Here is a 25,014-nt window from a genome sequence, read left to right as displayed (position 1 = left end):
CACTAAAACAGACAATTTGGTCATGATCACAATGCTGTTTGTGGAAGCTTGCAAATTGGCTGTCTAGTTTCCTCCATTACAACAACTTCAGAAGTAATTAATTAGCTGTAAAGTGCTCCCTCAGTACTGCCCCTCCGACAGTGCGGCGTGCACTCAATACTGCCTCTCCGACAGTGTGGTGCTCCCTCAGTACTGCCCCTCCGACAGTGCGGCGTGCACTCAATACTGCCCCTCCGACAGTGTGGTGCTCCCTCAGTACTGCCCCTCCGACAATGCGGCGCTCCCTCAGTACCGCCCCTCCGACAGTGCGGCTCTCCCTCAGTACTGCCCCTCCGACAGTGGGACACTCCCTCAGTACCGCCCCTCCGACAGTGCGGCGCTCCCTCAGTACTGCCCCTCCGACAGTGCGGCGCTCCCTCAGTACTGCCCCCCCGACAATGCGGCGCTCCCTCAGTACCGCCCCTCCGACAGTGCAGCTCTCCCTCAGTACTGCCCCTCCGACAGTGGGACACTCCCTCAGTACCGCCCCTCCGACAGTGCGGCGCTCCCTCAGTACTGCCCCTCCGACAGTGCGGCGCTCCCTCAGTACTGGTACTGGGAGTGTCGGCTTGGATTAAATGTTTAAGTCTCTGGAGTGGGGCTCGAACCCATGACCTTCTGACTGAGAGGCGGGAGTCATAGCTGACTCCACATTAGCACAGTTGCAAAATAAATGCATCACTGAGCTCGGTGATCTGAAACAGCACACACGGTGACAGTGTGGCCCACCACATATTAGTGCTCCAGCAGGCTGACTCATGTGGGTGCTGATTGGTGTCACTCAGTCATGCCGCCTGGCAGCCCTGGGGAGAGGGTAGGGGCCGAACAGAAGCCTACTGGAAGGAATAAATGTATACGGGTCCCCTTTGCTGGCCTATTGCCAGCATGTCTGTAATTCCTAAGCAACTGTGTAACAGCAACACACCCCACCCCACCCCACCTTAGTAAGTCATACAGCTATGGTGGCATGTGTGAAAGGTTTCAGGCAGTGATGCAGTGCAGCTCAACTCCGCCTCCCACTCCATGAATCACAGGGTCACAGAATCATAGAAAGTTACAGCACAGAAGGATGCCTTCTTAACCACCTTATCCACCTGGCCTGCTACCTTCAGGGATCTGGACCTGCACTCCAAGGCCCCTTTGTTCCTCTACACTTCTCAGTGTCCTACCATTTAATGTGTATTCCCTTGCCTTATTAGACCTCCCCAAAGGCATTACCTCACACTTCTCCGGATTGAATTCCATTTGCCACTGTTCTGCCCACCTGACCAGTTCATTGATATCTTCCTGCAGTCCGCAGCTTTCTTCTCCATCATCAACCACATGGACAATTTTATGTCATCTGCAAACTTCTTAACCATGCCCCCAACATTCCAGTCCAAGTCATCGATATATACCACAAAAAAGCAAGGGTCGTTTCGAAGACAAGTCGCACACCATCACACACACTGACCGAAGACACTACTACATCTGGCAAAGCACTGCATAGAATCATAGAAATTTACAACACAGGAGGCCCATCGTGTCTGTGCCGGCCGACCAAGAGCTACCCAGCCTAATCCCACTTTCCAGCTCTTGGTCCGTAGTCCTGTAGGTTACGGTACTTCAAGTGCACATCCAAGTACTTTTTAAATGTGGTGAGGGTTTCTGCCTCTACCGCCCTTTCAGGCAATGAGTTCCAGACCCCCCCCATGTCAATTTTTTCCCCCTCATCTCTCCTCTAAACCTCCTACCAGTTACCGACCGTTCTGTTAAGGGAAAAAGGTCATAAGAACATAAGAAATAGGGACAGGAGTAGGCCATATGGCCCCTCGAGCCTGCTCCGCCATTTAATACAATCATGGCTGATCCGATCATGGACTCAGCTCCGCTCCCCATAACCCCTTATCGCTCAAGAAACTGTCTATTTCTGTCTTAATTTATTCCACAGCTCTCTGAGGCAGCAAATTCCACAGATTTACAACTCTCAGAGAAGAAATTCCTCCTCATCTCAGTTTTAAATGGGTGGCCCCTTATTCTAAGATCATGTCCTCTGGTTCTAGTCTCCCCCATCCTCTCTGCATCCACCTTGTCAAGCCCCCTCATAATCTTATACGTTTCGATAAGATCACCTCTCATTCTTCTGAATTCCAATGAGTAGAGGCCCAACCTCCTCAACCTTTCCTCATAAGTCAACCCCCTCATCCCCGGAATCAACCGAGTGAACCTTCTCTGAACTGCCTCCAAAGCAAGTATATCCTTTCGTAAATATGTAAACCAAAACCGTACACAGTATTGCAGGTGTGGCCTCACCAATACCCTGTATAACTGGAGCAAGGCTTCCCTGCTTTTATACTCCATCCCCTTTGCAATAAAGGCCAAGATACCATTGGCCTTCCTGATCACTTGCTGTACCTGCATACTATCCTTTTGTGTTTCATGCACAAGGACCCCCAGGTCCTGCTGTACTGCGGCACTTTGCAATCTTTCTCCATTTAAATAATAACTTGCTCTTTGATTTTTTTTCTGCCAAAGTGCATGACCTCACACTTTCCCACATTATACTCCATCTGCCAAATTTTTGCCCACTCACTTAGCCTGCCTATGTCCTTTTGCAGATTATTTGTGTCCTCCTCTCACAAAAGGCCCTTCCTATCCACTCTATCTAGGCCCCTCAAAATTTTATACACCTCAAATTAAATCTCCCCTCAGTCTCCTCTGTTCCAAAGAAAACAACCCCAGCCTATCCAATCTTTCTTTATAGCTAAAATCTCCCAGTCCAGGCAACATCCTGGTAAATCTCCTTTGTACCCTCTCTCGTGCAATCACATCCTTCCTGTAATGCGGTGACCAGAACTGCACGCAGTACTCCAGCTGTGGCCTAACCAGTGTTTTATACAGTTCAAGCATAACCTCCCTGCTCTTGTATTCCATGCCTTGACTAATAAGGAAAGCATTCCATATGCCGTTTTAATGTCCTTATTGAACTGTCCTGCTACCTCGAATGTAGAAAAAAAATCACAAACCATTTCAAAGACGGAAAGGATGAATGAAAAAAGAAAGAGAAAAAGCCCTTTACATTTATATAGTGCCTACCACCACATCACGACGTCTCAAAGCGCTTCACAGCCAATGAAGTACTTTTGGAGTGTAGTCGCTGTTGTAATGTGGGAAATGCAGCAGCCAATTTGTGCACAGCAAGCTCCCACACACAGCAATGTGATAATGACCCAGGTAATCTGTTTTTTAAAATGTTAAATGAGGGATAAATATTGGTCCCAAGGACATCGGGGATAACTCCCCTGCTCTTCTGAGAAATAGTGTCACGGGATCTTTTACATCCACTTGAAAACACAGACAGGGCCTTGGTTTAATGTCTCATCCAAAAGTCGGCACCTCCGACAGTGCGGTGCTCCCTCAGTACCGCCCCTCTCTCCCTCCCTCGCCAACCCTCTCTCTATCCATTTATATAAAAGTATTAGTCGACCTTGCATGAAGCACCAAATCACAATGGAACAATCCTTTGAATAGATACAAAATGAACAAAAAACCCAGTTATTTCCTGCTGGGGTTTTTTGACCTTGAAGGGCTGCTGATACAGTGCGAAGAGTGGCCAAGTGGCTGTCAATCCAGAGAAACGTCCAACTATAATTAGCTTCTAATTGACATCAAGGCCCATTTAGACCACTTCCCCAAGGAGTACCTGAGCAGTGCCCTTAAAGGGACAGAGCAGGTTGGCAAGTCAGCCCTCGCGCCTCGCTCCACATCCCAGGTTGCCCATGAGCAACCCTCCCCTGGTAAATCAGCTCACACAAATGGAAATAATATATGCTGCCATATAGAATGTTACATGGGATGTGGGGGGGGGGGCTTCAGTTACATGGAGAGACTGGAGAAACATAGAAATTTACAAGGCAGAAGGAGGCCATTTCGGCCCATCGTGTCCACATCAGCCGACAAAGAGCTGCACGGCCCTCGGTCAGCAGCCCTGAAGGTTACATATAAACCTATGAACAATGAACCATGGCGGAAAGGCAAAGCGCACCCAGCCCAACTGGTCCGCTCTACACAACTGTGACACCCCTTACACTGAAACATTCTACACTCCGGGATTGTTCTCCTTAGAGTAGAGGTTAAGGGGGAGATTTGATCGCGGTGTTCAAAATCACGAGGGGTTCTAACAGAGTAAATCAGGAGAGACTGTTCCCGGGGGCAGAAGGGAACCAGAGGGACACGGATTGACGATAATCGGCGATGGAACCAGAGGGGGAGACGAGGAGAATGTTTTTACGCAGCGAGTTGTTGTGATCGGGAACGCGCTGCCTGAAAGGGCGGTGGGAGCAGATTCAATCGTGACTTTCAAACCGGGAATTGGATCAATACTGGGACAGAAGAAATGTGCCGGGGCTGTGGGGAAAGAGCAGGGGGGGGTGGTGGGACTAATTGGATCGCTCTGTCACAGAGCCGGCACAGCACGGGCTCGATGGGCCCAATGGCCTCCTCCCGTGCGGTAACATTCTGTGACACCTAGCCTGGGAGGGTGTGCAACATCGGAAGACAGAGGAAAGAGACAAAATAATCACACAGGAGGTGCGTGCGGACATCAGGCAAGAGTAGGAGTACAGCTTAGCCAGGCCCACCCTTTCCCTCAACGACTAGCTGCCCCACCTGTGACAGTGACTGTTATTCCCGTATTGGACTGTTCAACCACCTAAGGACTCATTGTTAGAGTAGAAACAAGTCTTCCTCGATTCCGAGGGACTGCCTATGACTGAATGCACATGGTATCATGTCCTGCCGACACTCACACATCAAGAGCACCGAGATACAGCTGGCAGCTAATACTGCGCCCCGGCAAGCAATTATTGGACAGGAAAGGGGATGTTCCAAGGATTTAAAAAATAAATCAGAAGAATTCTCAAATCGAGGCCTTTCCACATTGAGCGAGTCCGGCCTGTGATTCTCCACAAAGGAATTTCTCCCCCGAGCCTGGTTCGATTGGACCAAAGCACTTTCCCGGAGGCAGTGAGTGTGGAGGACAGAAAAGCTGGGAAAGTGAGTCATCTGGGAGCCAGGCTTACACGCCCGGACACAACCAGGAGTTACAGATTGGCCCATGCCAGGCATTCAGTCCTTTTAAAAACGAGCGACAATCTTGGGATGGGAAGGAGGAAGAGCCCTATCAAACAGCAACTCGCATTTATACAGCGCCTTTAACATAGTCCAACGTCCCAAGGTGCTTCACAGCAGGGTAAATCAGACATGGAGGGACACATTGGGACAAGTGCCCAAGAGCTTTTCGTGGAGGTGTTTTGGGCACTGAATGTTGGGTAGGCTCCCAGGAGAATGCCCTGCTCCACGATCAACGTTCCCCGTAAGCTGCACTTTGTTCTGGGTGGCCTGTTTCTTTTAACGCGCAGTCACATTACATCTCTGCGCATGCGCGTTATTGCCAATGTAACGGCCGGTGAGCGGCCTGCGCAGGTCCTCGAGATTTAACCGCGGCTGCGCACCTCAGGGTGGAAATGCTGACCGTGGCATCTTTTAAATTCGATTCAGTTTTGGTTCAACGTCACATCCGAAAAGACAGGAGCGGCGCTCCCTCAGTACTGCCCCTCCGACAGTGCGGCGCTCCCTCAGTACTGCCCCTCCGACAGTGCGGCGCTCCCTCAGTACTGCCCCTCCGACAGTGCGGCGCTCCCTCAGTACTGCCCCTCCGACAGTGCGGCGCTCCCTCAGTACTGCCCCTCCGACAGTGCGGCGCTCCCTCAGTACTGCCTCTCCTCGACAGTGCGGCGCTCCCTCAGTACTGCCCCTCCGACAGTGCGGCACTCCCTCAGTACTGCCCCTCCGACAGTGCGGCGCTCCCTCAGTACGGCGCTCCCTCGACAGTGCGACACTCCGACAGTACGGCGTTCCCCCAGTACCAATCCTCCGACAGTGCGACGTTCCCTCAGTACTGCCCCTCCGACAGTGCGGCGCTCCCTCAGTACTGCTCCTCCGACAGTGCGGCACTCCCTCAGTACCGCCCCTCCGACAGTGCGGCGCTCCCTCAGTACCGATCCTCCGACGGTTCCCTCAGTACCGACCCTCCGACAGTGCCGCGCTCCCTCAGTACTGCCCCTCTGACAGCGCGGTGTTCCCTCAGTACTGCCCCTCCGACAGTGCGCCGCTCCCTCAGTACTGCCCCTTTGATAGCGCTGCACTGTCGGAGGTGCTGTCTTTCGGATGAGACATTAAACCAAGGCCCTGTCTTCCCTCTCGGGTGAATGTAAAAGATCCCATGGCACTATTTCGAAGAAGAGCAGGAGAGTTCTCCCCGGTATCCTGGGGCCAATATTTATCCCTCAACCAACATCACTAAAACAGATGATCTGAATTTTATTACATTGCTGTTTGGGGGAGCTTACTATGTGCAAATTCTCCGCCGCTTTTCCTACGTTACAACAGTGACTAAACATCAGAAGTACTTCACTGGCTGTAAAGTGCTTTGGGACGTGAAAGGTGCTATATAAATGCAAGTCTTTCTTTCATTTCGTTCACATCCTCGTGGCTGGATACAGTGAAACATTTGCAGGAGAGGCCAGCCAGACATTATGCACAGTACACAATGTCTGGGCAAAATCAACCGGGGAATGGCACGGTGTGAGTGTGGGCGGGGGCGATGGACCGAGAACAAACAACTTTGTAAAATGATACACATACTACAACCAATACAGTAAAAAATAACCCTTCCCGCCCACAACACCTCATGTTAAGTGCACTGCACTGCACAGCACAGTGGGGAACTGGAAGATACAGGGGCATCAAGTTCCTCGGTTCAATTTGGGGTCTATGTTGAGTGATCCAACGTTGGGCAGGGCAGTGGGGGTTCTACAATTGGACTCAGTGCCCGCATTAAGGCTAGGAAGGGGGGTGGGGGAAATCAGCCAGGATTACTGGCCCCGCGGGGAGAGTGCACCCATGTGAATTTGTGGATGACTGCAAGCATGGGCTCGCCTCCGATGCCCTCCGCAGTTGAATAGCTCGCAGAGACTCGCCGTCGTGGCCCGCACAGGAGTGACGGGCGATATACCAGAGAGGCAACCTGGTAGAATCAACATTTTCAGGAGAGGACGGGGAGGGGGAGGGGGTCAGGAAGGAAGAGAAGTTACGGAGAAGATTTGAGTTGAAGGGATCGATTTTCAGCAACAGCTGAGGGGGCAGAGAACAACAATACCCACTCGGAGTCTCTGCTTCGGTTTCCGCATTGTAAAAACATAAACCAAAGCCAACAGCTGGCTGGGCTCAGCGAGGACGGCCCTACAGAGACAGTCATCCCCCTCGGGAAACAGGTGCTCCTGCACACCCAGACACACACACAGACACAGCGTGCCCGCACCACACACACACAGATGTGCACAGGCACACACCTGGATAATAGATACACACACCCATACACCACGCACCAAACACACACACACACACAGACACAATGCACCATACACACACACACACACACACACACAGACAGACAGAGATGCACAGGCACACACCCCGACGACACAGGCATACACACAGAGACGTTCACACAGGCAGACAGTCACACACACCCTGACAGACAGAGACACACACAGGCAGGCACACACCCAGATACACACACACAGGAACAGACAGAATCTCACACACACAAGCAGACAGTCACACACACAGGCAGAGACGCACAGGCACACACCCCGACGACAGACAGACAGACAGAGATGCACAGGCAGGCAAGCACACGCACACAGACAGAGTCACACTCACAGACAGGCACAGGCCTAGACGTGCACCGAGTTTCCTTCAGGGTGTCATTAATGCTCCAGAAAGGGGAGCACGAGAAAATAAGCAAGGCACAATTACAGGAAGCCCTCTTTCACCCCCGCAGAACAAAACCAACACAGCAACACCCCCGGCCTGTCACAGCGCTGCCAGTGACCCCCTCCCCTGCCGCACCCCACACACAGATCGGCAAACACCACCCCCACTGCCCCATCGCCCCCCACACAATCGACAAACACCCTGCCCCCTCTCCACCACACACGGGGCAGAGCAACAACTGCAATGACAACGCTTCCTTGTTCCACATGTGTGCGACTCGCACAATTCACTGCGGGTCGCACATGCATTCTCCTCCCACCCTGACAATCATTTCCTCTTCCCTCCATGGTGGTGACTCATGGCTCCACAGGCAACACCCATTCCCATCCAAGTGGCCCTTTCGACTGTTTGTGCCTGGAAGAGAGACAACACCCGACTGTCGAGTTCTCACAGCCAGCGCCCGCTGTATCCTCAGCTCCCACTCCCCAGTCAGAGTCCAGTTAGAGCACAACTGGTGCAGAACCCGGCTGGGCCCCGGCTGGGGAATTGTGGCCAACTCTGGGCACCGCACTTTAGGGAGGATATCAAGGTCCCGTAGAGGATGCCGCGGAGATTGATCAGAACGGTCCCGGGGGATGGGGGACTTCAGGGACGTGGAGCGACCGGAGAAGCCGGGGTTGGTCTCCTTCGAGCACAGAGGGTTAAGGGGAGATTTAATCGAGGTGTTCAAAGTCCTGCAGGGAGTAGATCGGGAGAAACTGTTCCCAGGGGCAGGAGGGCCGGTAACCAGAGGGACACGGATTGACGATAATCGGCGATGGAACCAGAGGGGGAGACGAGGAGAATGTTTTTACGCAGCGAGTTGTTGTGATCGGGAACACGCTGCCTGAAAGGGCGGTGGGAGCAGATTCAATAGTGACTTTCAAACCGGGAATTGGATATAAACTTAAAGAGTCATTGAACCTTACATCGCCAAAGGCGGTCATTAGGCTCATCCTACCTATGCCGTCTCTGAAAGATCAGCCGTGCTTAATCCCCGACCCCTCGCCTTTTCTCCATTATCCTGCAAATTCCACACCCTCAACTCCCTATCGATTGAACCAGCTTCCAACACCTTTCCAGGCAGAGCGTTCCAGATCCTGATAACATTTATCCTCATCGCCGCTCGAAGTCTTTTACCAATGATTTTAAATCTATAACCCCTGGTTATTAACCCACTCGCCAGTGGGAAAGGTTTTCCCTCTACCTACGATCCATCAAAACCTCTCGTCATCTTGAGAAGGAAAATATTTGCCGGGCTGTGGGGAAAGAGCAGGGGGGAGTGAGACTGATGGGATCGCTGTGTCACAGAGCCAGCACAGACTCGATGGGACGAATGGCCACCTCCTGTGTTGCGGGATACTACATACTCCCAGGGAACCCCCTGTAAATACTGGCACACTCCTGGGGAACCCCCTGTAAATACTGACACACTCCCGGGGAACCATCTTTAAACACTGACACACTCCTGGGGACCACCTGTGAATACTGACACTCCCCTGGGGACCCTCTGTAAATAGATACACTTCCGGGGACCCCCTGTAAATATGGACACACTCCCGGGGACCCCCTGTAAATACGGAAACACTCCCGGGGACCCCCTGTAAATATGGACACACTCCTGGGAACCCCATGTAAATACTGACACACTCCCGGGGACCCCCTGTAAATACTGACACACTCCCGGGGACCACCTGTGAATACTGAAACTCCCCTGGGGACCCTCTGTAAATAGATACACTCCCGGGGAACCCCTGTAAATATGGACACACTCCCGGGGACCCCCTGTAAATACGGACACACTCCCGGGGACCCCCTGTAAATACTGACACACTCCTGGGAACCCCCTGTAAATACTGACACACTCCCGGGGACCCCCTGTAAATACGGACACACTTCCGAGGACCCCCTGTAAATACTGACACACTCCCGGGAACCCGCTGTAAATACTGACACACTCCCCGGGGACCTCCTGTAAATACTGACACACTCCCGGGATCCCCCTGTAAATACTGACACACTCCCGGGGACCTCCTGTAAATACTGACACACTCCCGGGATCCCCCTGTAAAGATAGACACACTCCCGGGAACCCCCTGTAAATACTGACACACACACCCGGGGACCCCCTGAAACTACTGACACACTCCAGGATGGAGTCAAATGTTGGTTAGTGTGAGGTTATGCAGTTTGTCAGAAAAAAAAAAATCGAAAAGCTAGTTATTATTTAAATGGAGAAAAATTGCAAAGTGCCGCAGTACAGCGGGACCTGGGGGTACTTGTGCATGAAACACAAAAGGTTAGTATGCAGGTACAGCAAGTGATCAGGAAGGCCAATGGAATCTTGGCCTTTATTGCAAAGTGGATGGAGTATAAAAGCAGGGAAGTCTTGCTACAGTTATACAGGGTATTGGCGAGGCCACACCTGGAGTACTGCGTGCAGTTTTGGTTTCCATATTTAAGAAAGGATATATTTGCTTTGGAACCTTCAGAGAAGGTTCACTCGGTTGATTCTGGAGATGAGGGGGTTGACTTATGAGGAAAGGTTGAGGAGGTTGGGCCTCTACTCATTGGAATTCAGAAGAATGAGAGGTGATCTTATCGAAACGTATAAGATTATGAGGGGGCTTGACAAGGTGGATGCAGAGAGGATGTTTCCATTGATGGGGGAGACTAGAACTAGGGGGCATAATCTATGAATAAGGGGCCGCCCATTTAAAACTGGGATGAGGAGGAATTTCTTCTCTCAGAGGGTTGTAAATCTGTGGAATTCGCTGCCTGTGGAAGCTGGGACATTGAATAAATTTAGGACAGAGATAGACAGTTTCTTAACCGATAAGGAAATAAGGGTTATGGGGAGCGGGCTGGGAAGTGGAGCTGAATCCATGATCGGATCAGCCATGATCGTATTAAATGGCAGAGCAGGCTCGAGGGGCCGTATGGCCTACTCCTGCTCCTATTTCTTATGTACCGACGCACTCCCGGGGACCCCCTGTCAATACTGACACACTCCCAGGGACCCCCTGTCAATACTGACACATTCCCGGGGACCCCCTGTCAATACTGACATACACCCGGTGACCCCCTGTAAATACTGATACACGCCCGGTGACCCCACTGTAAACAGTGACACACTCCCAGGGATCCCTGAAAATCATTCAAGTGAAGCCGATGTTATCATTGCAGAAAATCTCTTAAAACTAGTCAACAGGTTAGTGAGTCACTGAAAGCATAAAGAATACGGAGCACAGAATTCTCAGCACACTGCTCCCATGGAGAATTGAAACCAGACGAACTTTCCGGAAGCCCGGGATCCCATGGTAGAGGGTCCACGAGATATACTCCTCTCTTATTACAGAGCAAGATACCTTTAGGCACTTTTATCATATATAAATGCTGTACTTTACTCAACTACACCCTTACAACGTAAAGGGCCTCACAAACGATACCATTAGATACTCACAATCATGACTGCAGGCTCATCATCAGCCTACTTAAACCTGTACAGGAGGATTCCCGCTCCAGAGTCTCAAGCACTATATCCAGGCCTACACTCCCATTGCCGGTACTGAGTGAGCGCCGCACTGTCAGAGGGGCAGTACTGAGGGAGCGCCGCAATGTCGGAGGAGCGGTACTGAGGGAGCGCCGCACTGTCGGAGGAGCTGTACTGAGGGAGCGCCGCACTGTCGGAGGGGCTGTACTGAGGGAGCGCCGCACTGTCGGAGGGGCCATCTTTCGGATGAGACGTTAAACCGAGGCCCCGTCTGCCCTCTCAGGTGGGTGTAAAAGATTCTATGGCCACTATTCGAAGAGGAGCAGGTGAGTTTCCCCCGGTGTCCCTCAACCAACATCAATAGCGATCCCAGATGGAACTTGTGCCCGCTGTCGGGCGAGGCTGGGCCCGAGCCACTGGCCACTCGCCTTCCACCCTCTGCAGCCCTGCATCCCAACTCACTCCCTTTCTCTCTCTCTCCCTCACACACTCACTCCCTATCTCTCTCTCTCCCTCACTCTCTCTCACACACTCACTCCATTTCTCTCTCCCTCACACTCACTCCCTTTCTCTCTCCCTCACACTCACTCCCTTTCTCTCTCCCTCACTCACTCACTCCCCATCACCCCGTGTCCCAACTCGCACCCAGTCCCACTCACCCATCACCCCTGTGCTCGCTGACCTACATTGGCTCCCGGTCCGGCAATGCCTCGATTATAAAATTCTCCATCCTCGCCCCCCCCCCCGCCCCCCCCCACCTTATCTCTGTAACCTCCTCCAGCCCCTACACCCCTCCCTATCTCTGTAACCCTCTCCAGCCCCTACACCCCTCCCTATCTCTGTAACCTTCTCCAGCCCCTACACCCCTCCCTATCTCTGTAACCCTCTCCAGCCCCTATACTCCTCCCTATCTCTGTAACCCTCTCCAGTCCCTATACCCCTCCCTATCTCTGTAACCTCCTCCAGCCCCTACACCCCTCCCTATCTCTGTAACCCTCTCCAGCCCCTACACCCCTCCCTAGCTCTGTAACCTCCTCCAGCCCTACACCCCTCCCTATCTCTGTAACCCTCTCCAGCCCCTACACCCCTCCCTATCTCTGTAACCTCCTCCAGCCCTACAACCCTCCCTATCTCTGTAACCCCCTCCAGCCCCAACCCCCCCCCCACCCACCTCCGACATCTCTGCCCTCCTCCAATTCTGGCCACTTGCCCATCCCCCGATTTCCATCGCTCCACCATTGGCAGCCGTGCCTTCATCTGCCTGGGCCCCAAGCTCTGGAACTCCCTCCCTAAACCTCTCCACCTCTCTCCTCCTTTAAGACGCTCCTTAAAACCGACCTCTTTGTCCCAGCAGTTGGTCACCTGTCTCAATATCTCCTTATGCGGCTCGGTGTGAATTTTGTCTGATTACGCTCCTGTGAAGCGCCCGGGGCCGATTTAGTACGTTAAAGGCGTGGTATAAATGACCGTTGCTAGGCCCGGCGCGAATGACGCAGACTCGGGAAGCATGATGGACGTCTGTGGAGAGGAGGGAGCAAGTGCTTTAAATGCGGCTTGTTGCTGCCTTCAAGAGGGAGCAGGACTGGGGTTCCTGACTGAGGCAGAGATCACATCATATCGACGGGAAGTCTTTTGTACACAACACGCGGTTGTGTGATCTCATGGACTGGGGTCTGATCAGCTGGGGGGTGGTTTGGAGAGAAATTTCCCAGTGTATCTTTCCCCCTTTTAGCCCTGTTTTTTTTTGCATCACTCGGGAGACTACATGGCAGTCACATACGCCTGTATGTATAAAGGACACAACCTTTCCCCCTCCCCACAAGAAGCAGATACAAGCGATGGTTTAAAGGGCTGGGGGAGGGGGGGGGGAAATAGGAGAAATTCATAGCACCGCACGACCACCAATTGTGCACAAACCCAGAGCCTGGGAACCCAGTCCTCTCTAACCAACGGCCTCTGATTAAGAGAAGTCTTATTATTCTACACTCTCGGGCCAAGCCCGACAGATTGCAGCGACACACCCGAGCTGTGTTAATCTCAACAGGCACCTCGTCTTTGGAATGTCGTCACAGATCAAAGGCAACGACCCCTCGATTTCCTGGTTCTCTCTCGTGGCCCAGTGAGGCCTCAGCTCGGGCCTCGATACAGCCAAGGGCCGAATATATATATATTTCTTTAACACCCTCTCAAATGTGTCAGCCACCAAGCTTTCTCTTGTCGAGTTGTTTGGGCCGCGCGAGAATTTTAATTCACCAGCCACCCCTCCCGCAAACGTGCTCCCTATCCTTGCCACTCTCTTGTATTTTGTTTGGACTCAAGCTGGTGGCAAGAGATCAGGTACATGCAAATATTCCAGTGCGAGTTACTTGAAGCCACTGTGAAGGTAGGGAACACAGGCCTTGTTTTATGATAACTGGCTCGGATCTGTGACAGGAGTCTTTCACAAAGCCAGCCTCACTCTGCAATGTTCCACAAACACACACACACAAAACTCCTCAATTTCTCTCCAGGGAATTCGAGTAACTCCCTCCCTTCCTCAATTCTCGGCAGCTTAAAAACTCTAGCCTGCTTTCAACTTGTAGCTTTCCCTCTCTTCACCCCCCCCCCCCCCCCCCCCGTGATCCCTTCTGTCCCCCCCGCCACCCCCAATCGCCTCCTCTGTGCCTGCACCCAGAAACGATTCCTCCATCCGCCTCCCCGCCGCGCTATCTTTGCCCACATGGTATTGTAATTTCATGCGTACACACTTCGGGCAGTTTGAGCCTCCAATCTCGGGGTGGTATTTTACCTTTACGATTCTCCCTCCACCCCCCCCATCCTCTTTTATAAATCTCCGACACGTTTCCTGCCCACTGCCCCAACCTCCAGTCCCCCTTTGCATTCTTACCCCAACCGCTTTGAGCAAGTTCCCCAATATTAGAACCCCTCTTTTTGCCCATTCTTGGACACCCTATTTATTCATTATTGCAATTTCAGACTAACTTTCTGCTCAATATCCCGCGATCTCAGACCCCCCCCCCCGATCTCAGACCCCCTTAGCTACGTACCCCCAATCTTGGACCCCCTTAGCTCCATACCCCCTGATCAGACACCCCGAGCTCCGTACCTCCCGATCACAGACACCCCGAGCTCCGTACCCCCCGATCAGACACCCCGAGCTCCGTACCCTCCAATCACAGACACCCCGAGCTCCGTACCCACCTATCAGGTACCCCAAGCTCCGTATGCCCCCCCCCGATCACAGACACCCCGAGCTCCGTACCGTTCCCCCCGATCAGACACCCCAAGCTCCGTACGCCCCCTCCGATCACAGACACCCCGAGCTCCGTACCGCTCCCCCCGATCACAGACACCCCGAGCTCCGAACGCCCCCCCGATCACAGACACCCCGAGCTCCGTACCGGCCCCCCGATCACAGACACCCCGAGCTCCGTACGCCCCCCCGATCACAGACACCCCGAGCTCCGTACCCCCGATCACAGACACCCCGAGCTCCGTACCCCCTGATCACAGACACCCCGAGCACCGTACCCCCCGATCACAGAAACCCCGAGCTCTGTACCCACAAATTCCATACCCCCCCGATCACAGACACCCCGAGCTCCGTACCCGCTGATCACAGACACCCCGAGCTCCGTACCCGCCCCCCACCGATCACAGACACCCCGAGCTCCGTACGCACCCCCGATCACAGACACCCCGAGCTCCGTACCCCCCGATCACAGACACCCCGAGCTCCGTACCCGCTGATCAGACACCCCGAGCTCCGTACACCCCCCCCCCGATCACAGACACCCCGAGCTCCGTACGCACCCCCGATCACAGACACCCCGAGCTCCGTACCCCCCGATCAGACACCCCGAGCTCCGTACCCGCTGATCACAGATACCCCGAGCTCCGTACCCCCCCCCCCGATCACAGACACCTCGAGCTCCATACCACCCCCCGATCACAGACACCCCGAGCTCCGTGCCCCTTTGATCACAGACACCCCGAGCTCCGTACCCCCCCCCCCCCCCGATCACAGACACCCCGAGCTCCGTACCCCCCGATCACAGACACCCCGAGCTCCTTACCCCCCGATCACAGACACCCCGAGCCCCTTTGATCACAGACACCCCGAGCTCCGTACCCCTCTGATCACAGACACCCCGAGCTCCGTAACCCCCGATCTCAGACCCCGAGCTCTGTACCTCCCGAGCTCAGACCCCGCAAGCTCCGTACCCCCCGATCACAGACACCCCGAGCTCCGTACCCGCTGATCAGACACCCCGAGCTCCGTACACCCCCCCCCCCCGATCACAGACACCCCGAGCTCCGTACCCCCCTGATCACAGACACCTCGAGCTCCATACCACACCCCCGATCACAGACACCCCGAGCTCCGTACCGCCCCCCCCGATCACAGACACCCCGAGCTCCGTACGCACCCCCGATCACAGACACCCCAAGCTCCGTACCCCCCGATCACAGACACCCCGAGCTCCGTACCCGCTGATCACAGATACCCCGAGCTCCGTACCCCCCCCCCCGATCACAGACACCTCGAGCTCCATACCACCCCCCGATCACAGACACCCCGAGCTTCGTACCTCCCCCCCCCGATCACAGACATCCCGAGCTCCGTAGCCCCCCCCCCCTGATCACAGACACCTCGAGCTCCATACCACACCCCCGATCACAGACACCCCGAGCTCCGTACCGCCCCCCCCGATCACAGACACCCCGAGCTCCGTACGCACCCCCGATCACAGACACCCCGCGCTCCGTACCCCCCGATCACAGACACCCCGAGCTCCGTACCCGCTGATCACAGATACCCCGAGCTCCGTACCCCCCCCCGATCACAGACACCTCGAGCTCCATACCACCCCCCGATCACAGACACCCCGAGCTTCGTACCTCCCCCCCCCGATCACAGACATCCCGAGCTCCGTAGCCCCCGATCACAGACACCCCGAGCTCCGTGCCCCTTTGATCACAGACACCCCGAGCTCCATACCCCCACCCCGATCACAGACACCCCGAGCTCCGTACCCCCCGATCACAGACACCCCGAGCTCCTTACCCCCCGATCACAGACACCCCGAGCTCCGTGCCCCTTTGATCACAGACACCCCGAGCTCCGTACCCCTCTGATCACAGACACCCCGAGCTCCGTAACCCCCGATCACAGACACCCTGAGCTCCGTAACCCCCAATCTCAGACCCCGAGCTCTGTACCTCCCGAGCTCAGACCCCGCAAGCTCCGTACCCCCCGATCACAGACACCGAGCTCCATACCCCCAATCTTCGACCCACTATTCACTGTACACGATCTCAGAGCCCCTATATGCACCTTTTCCCAAATCGTTTAGCCTCATTCCCACTCAAAGGCCCACGAATCTAAAACCAGCTTCTCAGCAGCTCATCAACCCTGACCCCCAGTACCGTGACCCCAATCCCAGCCCCCGGTGCCCTGACAGTACCGTGACCCCCAGCGCCCTGACCCCCGACCTGTGACCCCCAGTACCCTGATCCCCGAAATGTGACCCCCAGCGTCCCAACCCCCGATCTGTGCCTCCCAGTACCGACCCCCAGATCCCCGATCTGTGACCCCCAGCGCCCTGCCCCCTGATGTGAACCCCAGTGCCCTGACCCCCGATCTGTGACCCCCCAGCACCCTGACCCCCGATCTGTGAACCCCAGCACCGTGACCCCCAGCGCCCTGAGCCCCGATCTGTGACCCCAAGCGCCCTGAGCCCCGATCTGTGACCCCCAGTGCTCTGACCCCAGATCGGTGACCCCCAGTGCTCTGACCCCAGATCGGTGACCCCCAGCGCCCTGACCCCCGATTTGTGATCCCCGGCGCCCCGACCCCTGACCCCCCCAGCGCCCTGACCCCGATCTGTGACCCCCAGCGCCCTGACCCCCAATCTGTGACCACCAGCGCCCTGACCCTTGATCTGTGACCCCCAGCGCCCTGACCCTCGATCTGTGACCGCCAGCGCCCTGACCCCCGATCTGTGACCCCCAGCGCCCTGACCCCCGATCTGTGACCCCCAGCGCCCTGTCCCCCGATCTGTGAGCCCCAGCGCCCTGACCCTCGATCTGTGATCCCCAGCGCCTTGACCCCAAGCGCCCTGACACTCGATCCGTAACCCCCAGCGCCCTGACCCCCGATCTGTGACCACCAGCGCCCTGACCCCCGATCTGTGACCCCCAGCGCCCTGACCCCCGATCTGTGACCCCCAGCGCCCTGACCCTCGATCTGTGACCCCCAGTACCCTGATCCCCGAAATGTGACCCCCAGCGTCCCGACCCCCGATCTGTGCCTCCCAGTACCGACCCCCAGATCCCCGATCTGTGACCCCCAGCGCCCTGCCCCCTGATGTGAACCCCAGTGCCCTGACCCCCGATCTGTGACCCCCCAGCACCCTGACCCCCGATCTGTGAACCCCAGCACCGTGACCCCCAGCGCCCTGAGCCCCGATCTGTGACCCCAAGCGCCCTGAGCCCCGATCTGTGACCCCCAGTGCTCTGACCCCAGATCGGTGACCCCCAGTGCTCTGACCCCAGATCGGTGACCCCCAGCGCCCTGACCCCCGATTTGTGATCCCCGGCGCCCCGACCCCTGACCCCCCCAGCGCCCTGACCCCGATCTGTGACCCCCAGCGCCCTGACCCCCAATCTGTGACCACCAGCGCCCTGACCCTTGATCTGTGACCACCAGCGCCCTGACCCCCGATCTGTGACCCCCAGCGCCCTGACCCTCGATCTGTGACCACCAGCGCCCTGACCCCCGATCTGTGACCCCCAGCGCTCTGACCCCCGATCTGTGACCCCCAGCGCCCTGTCCCCCGATCTGTGAGCCCCAGCGCCCTGACCCTCGATCTGTGATCCCCAGCGCCTTGACCCCAAGCGCCCTGACACTCGATCCGTAACCCCCAGCGCCCTGACCCCCGATCTGTGACCACCAGCGCCCTGACCCCCGATCTGTGACCCCCAGCGCCCTGACCCCCGATCTGTGACCCCCAGCGCCCTGACCCTCGATCTGTGACCCCCAGCGCCTTGACTCCCAGCGCCCTGACCCTCGATCCGTGACCCCCAGCGCCCTGACCCCCGATCTGTGACCACCAGCGCCCTGTTCCCCGATCTGTGACCCCCAGCGCCCTGTTCCCCGATCTGTGACCCCCAGCGCCCTGACCCCCGATCTGTGACCCCCAGCGCCCTGACCCTGGATCTGTGACCCCAGGCGCCCTGACCCTCGATCTGTGACCCCCAGCACCCTGACCCCCAGCGCCCTGTCCCCCGATCTGTGAGCTCCAGCGCCCTGACCCCCGATCTGTGACCCCCAGCGCCCTGACCCTCGATCTGTGACCGCCAGCGCCCTGACCCCCGATCTGTGACCCCCAGCGCCCTGACCCCCGATCTGTGACCCCCAGCGCCCTGTCCCCCGATCTGTGAGCCCCAGCGCCCTGACCCTCGATCTGTGATCCCCAGCGCCTTGACCCCAAGCGCCCTGACACTCGATCCGTAACCCCCAGCGCCCTGACCCCCGATCTGTGACCACCAGCGCCCTGACCCCCGATCTGTGACCCCCAGCGCCCTGACCCCCGATCTGTGACCCCCAGCGCCCTGACCCTCGATCTGTGACCCCCAGCGCCTTGACTCCCAGCGCCCTGACCCTCGATCCGTGACCCCCAGCGCCCTGACCCCCGATCTGTGACCACCAGCGCCCTGTTCCCCGATCTGTGACCCCCAGCGCCCTGACCCCCGATCTGTGACCCCCAGCGCCCTGACCCTGGATCTGTGACCCCAGGCGCCCTGACCCTCGATCTGTGACCCCCAGCGCCCTGACCCCCAGCGCCCTGTCCCCCGATCTGTGAGCTCCAGCGCCCTGACCCCCGATCTGTGACCCCCAGCGCCCTGACCCTCGATCTGTGACCGCCAGCGCCCTGACCCCCGATCTGTGACCCACAGCGCCCTGACCCCCGATCTGTGACCCCCAGCGCCCTGTCCCCCGATCTGTGAGCCCCAGCGCCCTGACCCTCGATCTGTGATCCCCAGCGCCTTGACCCCAAGCGCCCTGACACTCGATCCGTAACCCCCAGCGCCCTGACCCCCGATCTGTGACCACCAGCGCCCTGACCCCCGATCTGTGACCCCCAGCGCCCTGACCCCCGATCTGTGACCCCCAGCGCCCTGACCCTCGATCTGTGACCCCCAGCGCCTTGACTCCAAGCGCCCTGACCCCCGATCTGTGACCCCCAGCGCCCTGACCCCCGATCTGTGACCACCAGCGCCTTGACCCTCGATCTGTGACCCCCAGCGCCCTGACCCTGGATCTGTGACCCCCAGCGCCCTGACCCTCGATCTGTGACCCCCAGCGCCCTGACCCCCAGCGGCCTGCCCTGACCCTCGGTCTGTGACCCCCAGCGCCCTGTCCCCCGATCTGTGAGCCCCAGCGCCCTGACCCTTGATCTGTGATTCCCAGCGCCTTGACCCCAAGCGCCCTGACCCTCGATCCGTAACCCCCAGGGCCCTGACCCCCGATCTGTGACCACCAGCGCCCTGACCCCCGATCTGTGACCCCCAACGCCCTGACCCCCGATCTGTGACCCCCAGTGCCCTGACCCTTGATCTGTGACCCCCAGCGCCTTGACTCCCAGCGCCCTGACCCTCCGATCTGTGACCCCCAGCGCCCTGACCCCCGATCTGTGACCACCAGCGCCTTGACCCTCGATCTGTGACCCCCAGCGCCCTGACCCCCGATCTGTGACCCCCAGCGCCCTGACCCCCGATCTGTGACCCCCAGCGCCCTGACCCTCGATCTGTGACCCCCAGCGCCCTGACCCCCAGCGCCCTGTCCTGACCCTCGATCTGTGATCCCCAGCGCCCTGTCCCCCGATCTGTGAGCCCCAGCGCCCTGACCCTCGATCTGTGACCCCCAGCGCCTTGACTCCCAGCGCCCTGACCCTCGATCTGTGACCCCCCAGCGCCCTGACCCCGATCCGTGACCCCCAGCGCCCTGACCCTCGATCCGTGACCCCCAGCGCCCTGACCCTGGATCTGTGACCCCCAGCGCCCTGACCCTCGATCTGTGACCCCCAGCGCCCTGACCCCCAGCGCCCTGTCCCCCGATCTGTGAGCTCCAGCGCCCTGACCCCCGATCTGTGACCCCCAGCGCCCTGACCCTCGATCTGTGACCGCCAGCGCCCTGACCCCCGATCTGTGACCCCCAGCGCCCTGACCCCCGATCTGTGACCCCCAGCGCCCTGTCCCCCGATCTGTGAGCCCCAGCGCCCTGACCCTCGATCTGTGATCCCCAGCGCCTTGACCCCAAGCGCCCTGACACTCGATCCGTAACCCCCAGCGCCCTGACCCCCGATCTGTGACCCCCAGCGCCCTGACCCCCGATCTGTGACCCCCAGCGCCCTGACCCTCGATCTGTGACCCCCAGCGCCTTGACTCCCAGCGCCCTGACCCTCGATCTGTGACCCCCCAGCGCCCTGACCCCGATCCGTGACCCCCAGCGCCCTGACCCTCGATCCGTGACCCCCAGCGCCCCGACCCTCGATCTGTGACCCCCAGCGTCCTGACCCTCAGCGCCCTGACCCTTGATCTGTGACCCCCAGCGCCCTGACCCCCGATCCGTGACTCTGAAAACAGCCCCCCGGGGAGCCTCAATCCCTTTTCCTGCCCAACTTTCCCTCCCCCTGCTGCTGGGTTGAGTTTCCTTTTGCTGCTTTCACTTTGCATTTCCCCCAAAACTCCCCCCTCTCCCCCCCACATTTCCCCCAGTACCCCTCACCCACCCCCCCCCCCCCCCGGCCCCTCACTCACCTCCGACCCTGTACATGTTGGCCGCCATCTCCGGGTCACAACTCACTCTCTCTCTCGCTCTCCTTCCCTCGGCCCTTTTAAAGCGACAGCTCGCTGCTCCGTTGCCCTCCTCCCCCGGGGGGAGAGGGGGGGGGTGAAAGAGACGCTTCCTTTCCTTTCCTTTCCCTCACTCACTCACTCACTCACTCACCCCGGGCCGGGACCCCCGCGGCGGGAGTGCAGCAGTGGCGCGGGCGGGGGTGGCCGGCACAATGCGGACCCGGGAGAGGGAGAGAGAGTGTGAGTGTGAGTGTGTGTGAGAGAGTGAGAGCGAGCGCGCGCGGGCGGGCGGCTGGCTGACCCCGGGGGGGGCGCGCGCGGGAGCGGGAGGAGCGGACAGCAGCAGGAGGGGGGGGGGGGGGGGGGAGCACGCGCGCGCACGCGCACACACACGCACGCGCACACACCCCGGCACCAACAAACAGGGCTGGCTTGCTGGAAAGGTAATTGCAAAGAAAAAAAAAGCGGGCTGGTGTGTGGGGTGGGGGAATCTTTCCTCTTTTTTTTTATATATACTAATACAGGGGGTGAATAAATTATATAAAAGTGGGTGCACAATCAGCGGAAGGGTGGAAAGAAAGGGGTTGCGTAAAAAAAAAGAGGCGATAAAATAAAAAAATTAAAAGAAAGAAAGAGAAAGTGTGTAAGTGTGTGTGTGTGTCCCGTGCAGCGCGAGGGCAAGCGGATGGAAGGTTGCCCCGGGAGATGATGGAAGGTTGCCCCGGGAGATGGAACGTTGCCCCGGGAGGAGGAGGGGGGGGTGCAGCGCGCGCCGAGCCCTCCCGTCACTCACTCTCGCGCGCTCTCTCTCACACACACAGAGAGAGGGCTGTCCGCTCCCGCTCCCGCTCCCGCTCCGCGCGGGGGGTGAGGCCCCGCCGGGCCCCTCTCTCTCTCACACACACAGATCCTGAGGTAAACTTTGTCCCGCCGGCTGCCGGCCGGCCCTCGCTCGCTCGCTCTGCCTCTCGTCCGTCCTCCCGAGTCGACTTTTCTCTCAGAGTGAGTACAATTATATTTTGATGATAATCGATTAGCCGGTTTTTTTAAATGTTTTTTTTTTCCTTTTCTCTCTCCCCCCGCCCGCCGCCTCTTCTATTTTCTCTCGCGGTGACCGCGAGTCTTTTTTTTTACCCCTCTCTCTCTCTCTCTCTCTTTCCGAATCTTCCTCCCTCACTCTCTCTCTCTCTCTCCCCCCCCCCCAGTGACGTCACCCCGGTTCCGGCAAGCCGGCGCCCAAGGGGTTAACGCCGGTCACCCCTGGCAACCGCGCCGGCCCCGACCTTTCACCCCTGCCCAGGCCACGCCCACCCTCCTCCCCTGCCCAGGCCACGCCCACCCTCCTCCCCTGCCCAGGCCACGCCCTCCCCTGCCCAGGCCACGCCCTCCCCCCCCCTCCCCTGCCCAGGCCACGCCCTCCCCCCCCCTCCCCTGCCCAGGCCACGCCCTCCCCCCACTCCTGCCCAGGCCACGCCTCCCCCCTGCCCAGGCCACGCCTCCCCCCACTCCCCTGCCCAGGCCACGCCCCCTCCTCCCCTACCCAGGCCACGCCCCCTCCTCCCCTGCCCAGGCCACGCCCCCTCCTCCCCTCCCCTCCCCTGCCCAGGCCACGCCCCCTCCTCCCCTCCCCTCCCCTGCCCAGGCCACGCCCCCTCCTCCTCTCCCCTCCCCTGCCCAGGCCGCGCCCAGCTCCGCTCCCACCGAGCACGGGGGAAGCGGGGCGGGGCCAGCACACGCTCTCACCACGTGGTCCGCCGCAGGGGGACAGGGAGTGGGGAGGGGGAGGGACTTAACTCACCCTGTCACCCTCTCTGTTCTCCCAAGCACTGTCCCTTCACATTGTGCAAACACTCACACACGGAGCTCATCTACCCACCCCTCCGGCCTGGGGGAGTCGGGGCGCCCCCTCCCCGGCCCAACACCGGGGCTGAAAGGGTTAAACTCATTTAATTACGATGGGCCGAACGGCAACCCTCTGTTAACCTAAAGGTATCGAGGGATACGGGGGCCACAGGCGGCTGGCTGTATTGGGTCAGCTCACAGATCAGCTGCGGTTTGATTGAATGGCGGCGCAGGCTCAAGGGGCTGAATGGCCTCCTCCTGTTCCTAATGTAACAGGCTCAAGGGGCTGAATGGCCTCCTCCTGTTCCTAATGTAACAGGCTCGAGGGGCTGAATGGCCTCCTCCTGTTCCTGTGTAACAGGCTCAAGGGGCTGAATGGCCTCCTCCTGTTCCTAATGTAACAGGCTCAAGGGGCTGAATGGCCTCCTCCTGTTCCTAATGTAACAGGCTCGAGGGGCTGAATGGCCTCCTCCTGTTCCTGTGTAACAGGCTCGAGGGGCTGAATGGCCTCCTCCTGTCCCTAATGTAACAGGCTCGAGGGGCTGAATGGCCTCCTCCTGTTCCTAATGTAACAGGCTCAAGGGGCTGAATGGCCTCCTCCTGTTCCTAATGTAACAGGCTCAAGGGGCTGAATGGCCTCCTGTTCCTAATGTAACAGGCTCAAGGGGCTGAATGGCCTCCTCCTAGAAACATAGAAAATAGGTGCAGGAGTAGGCCATTAGGCCCTTCGAGCCTGCACCGCCATTTAATGTGTTCATGGCTGAACATGCAACTTCAGTACCCCATTCCTGCTTTCTCGTCATACCCCTTGATCCCCCGAGTAGTAAGGGCTACATCTAACTCTTTCCACAGGTTCACCATTCTCTGGGTGAAGAAGTTTCTCCTCATCTCGGTCCTAAATGGCTTAAACCTTATCCTTAGACTGTGACCCCTGGTTCTGGACTTCCCCAACATTGGGAACATTCTTTGTGCATCTAACCTGTCTAAACCCATCAGAATTTTAAACGTTTCTATGAGATCCCCTCTCATTCTTCTGAACTCCAGTGAATACAAGCCCAGTTGATCCAGTCTTTCTTGATATGTCAGTCCCTGTTCCTGATGTAACAGGCTCGAGGGGCTGAATGGCCTCCTCCTGTTCCTAATGTAACAGGCTCGAGGGACTGAATGGCCTCCTCCTGTTCCTGTGTATAATGACCAGATCAGTATTTTAGTGATGTTGGTCGAGGGATGAATATTGGCCCCAGGACACCGGGGAGAACTCCCCTGCTCTTCTTCCAATAGTGGCCGTGGGATCTTTTACATCCACCCGAGAGGGCAGACGGGGCCTCAGTTCAACAGCAGTGCAGCGCTCCATCAGCACTGCACCGGAGGGTCAATCTAGATTTTTTTCTTGTGCTTAGGTCTCTGGAGCAGGACTTGAACCCACAACTTTGTGTGTCAGAGGCGAGGGTGCTAACCACGAAGCCACAGCTGACGTGTGGAAGATTAAGAGGTGATCTAATCGAGGTGTTTAAGATGATTAAAGGGATAGAGAGAGATAAACTATTTCCTCTGCTGGAGGAGTCCAGAAGAAGGGGGCGTAACCTTAACATTAGAGGTGATGTCAGGAAGCACGTCGTCACACACGGGAGTGGGAATCCGGAACGCTCTCCCAAAAAGCTGTGGAGGAGAGGGGTCAAATGGAGCTTTCAAAGCTGAGCTGGAGAGATTTTTGTTAGGTCAGGGTATTAAGGGTCACAGAACCAAGGTGGGTAGATGGAGTTAGATACAGATCTGATTGAATGATGGAACAGGCTCGAGGGGCTGAATGGCCTCCTCCTGTTCCTGTGTAACAGGCTCAAGGGGCTGAATGGCCTCCTCCTGTTCCTAATGTAACAGGCTCGAGGGGCTGAATGGCCTCCTCCTGTTCCTGTGTAACA

At 57.5% G+C, this 25,014-nt stretch overlaps 1 protein-coding gene across 1 annotated transcript in view; it reads right to left on the bottom strand.

Annotated features, from left to right (window-relative positions):
* Positions 1-22,418, bottom strand: part of LOC139239317 (metastasis-associated protein MTA2-like) — a 63,945-nt gene extending 41,527 nt beyond the window's left edge. The window contains exon 1 of the mRNA XM_070867988.1: positions 21,215-22,418. Coding sequence (XP_070724089.1) covers positions 21,215-21,242 — 28 coding nt within the window. The 5' untranslated portion in view covers positions 21,243-22,418. The remainder of the gene's footprint in view (positions 1-21,214) is intronic.
* Positions 22,419-25,014: the final 2,596 nt, after the last annotated feature.

This window comes from Pristiophorus japonicus, chromosome 27 (assembly GCF_044704955.1).
Source record: "Pristiophorus japonicus isolate sPriJap1 chromosome 27, sPriJap1.hap1, whole genome shotgun sequence".
NCBI lineage: Eukaryota > Metazoa > Chordata > Chondrichthyes > Pristiophoridae > Pristiophorus > Pristiophorus japonicus.
The sequence above is the reverse complement of the archived record's forward strand: the minus strand, read 5'-3'. Positions and strand labels throughout refer to the sequence as shown.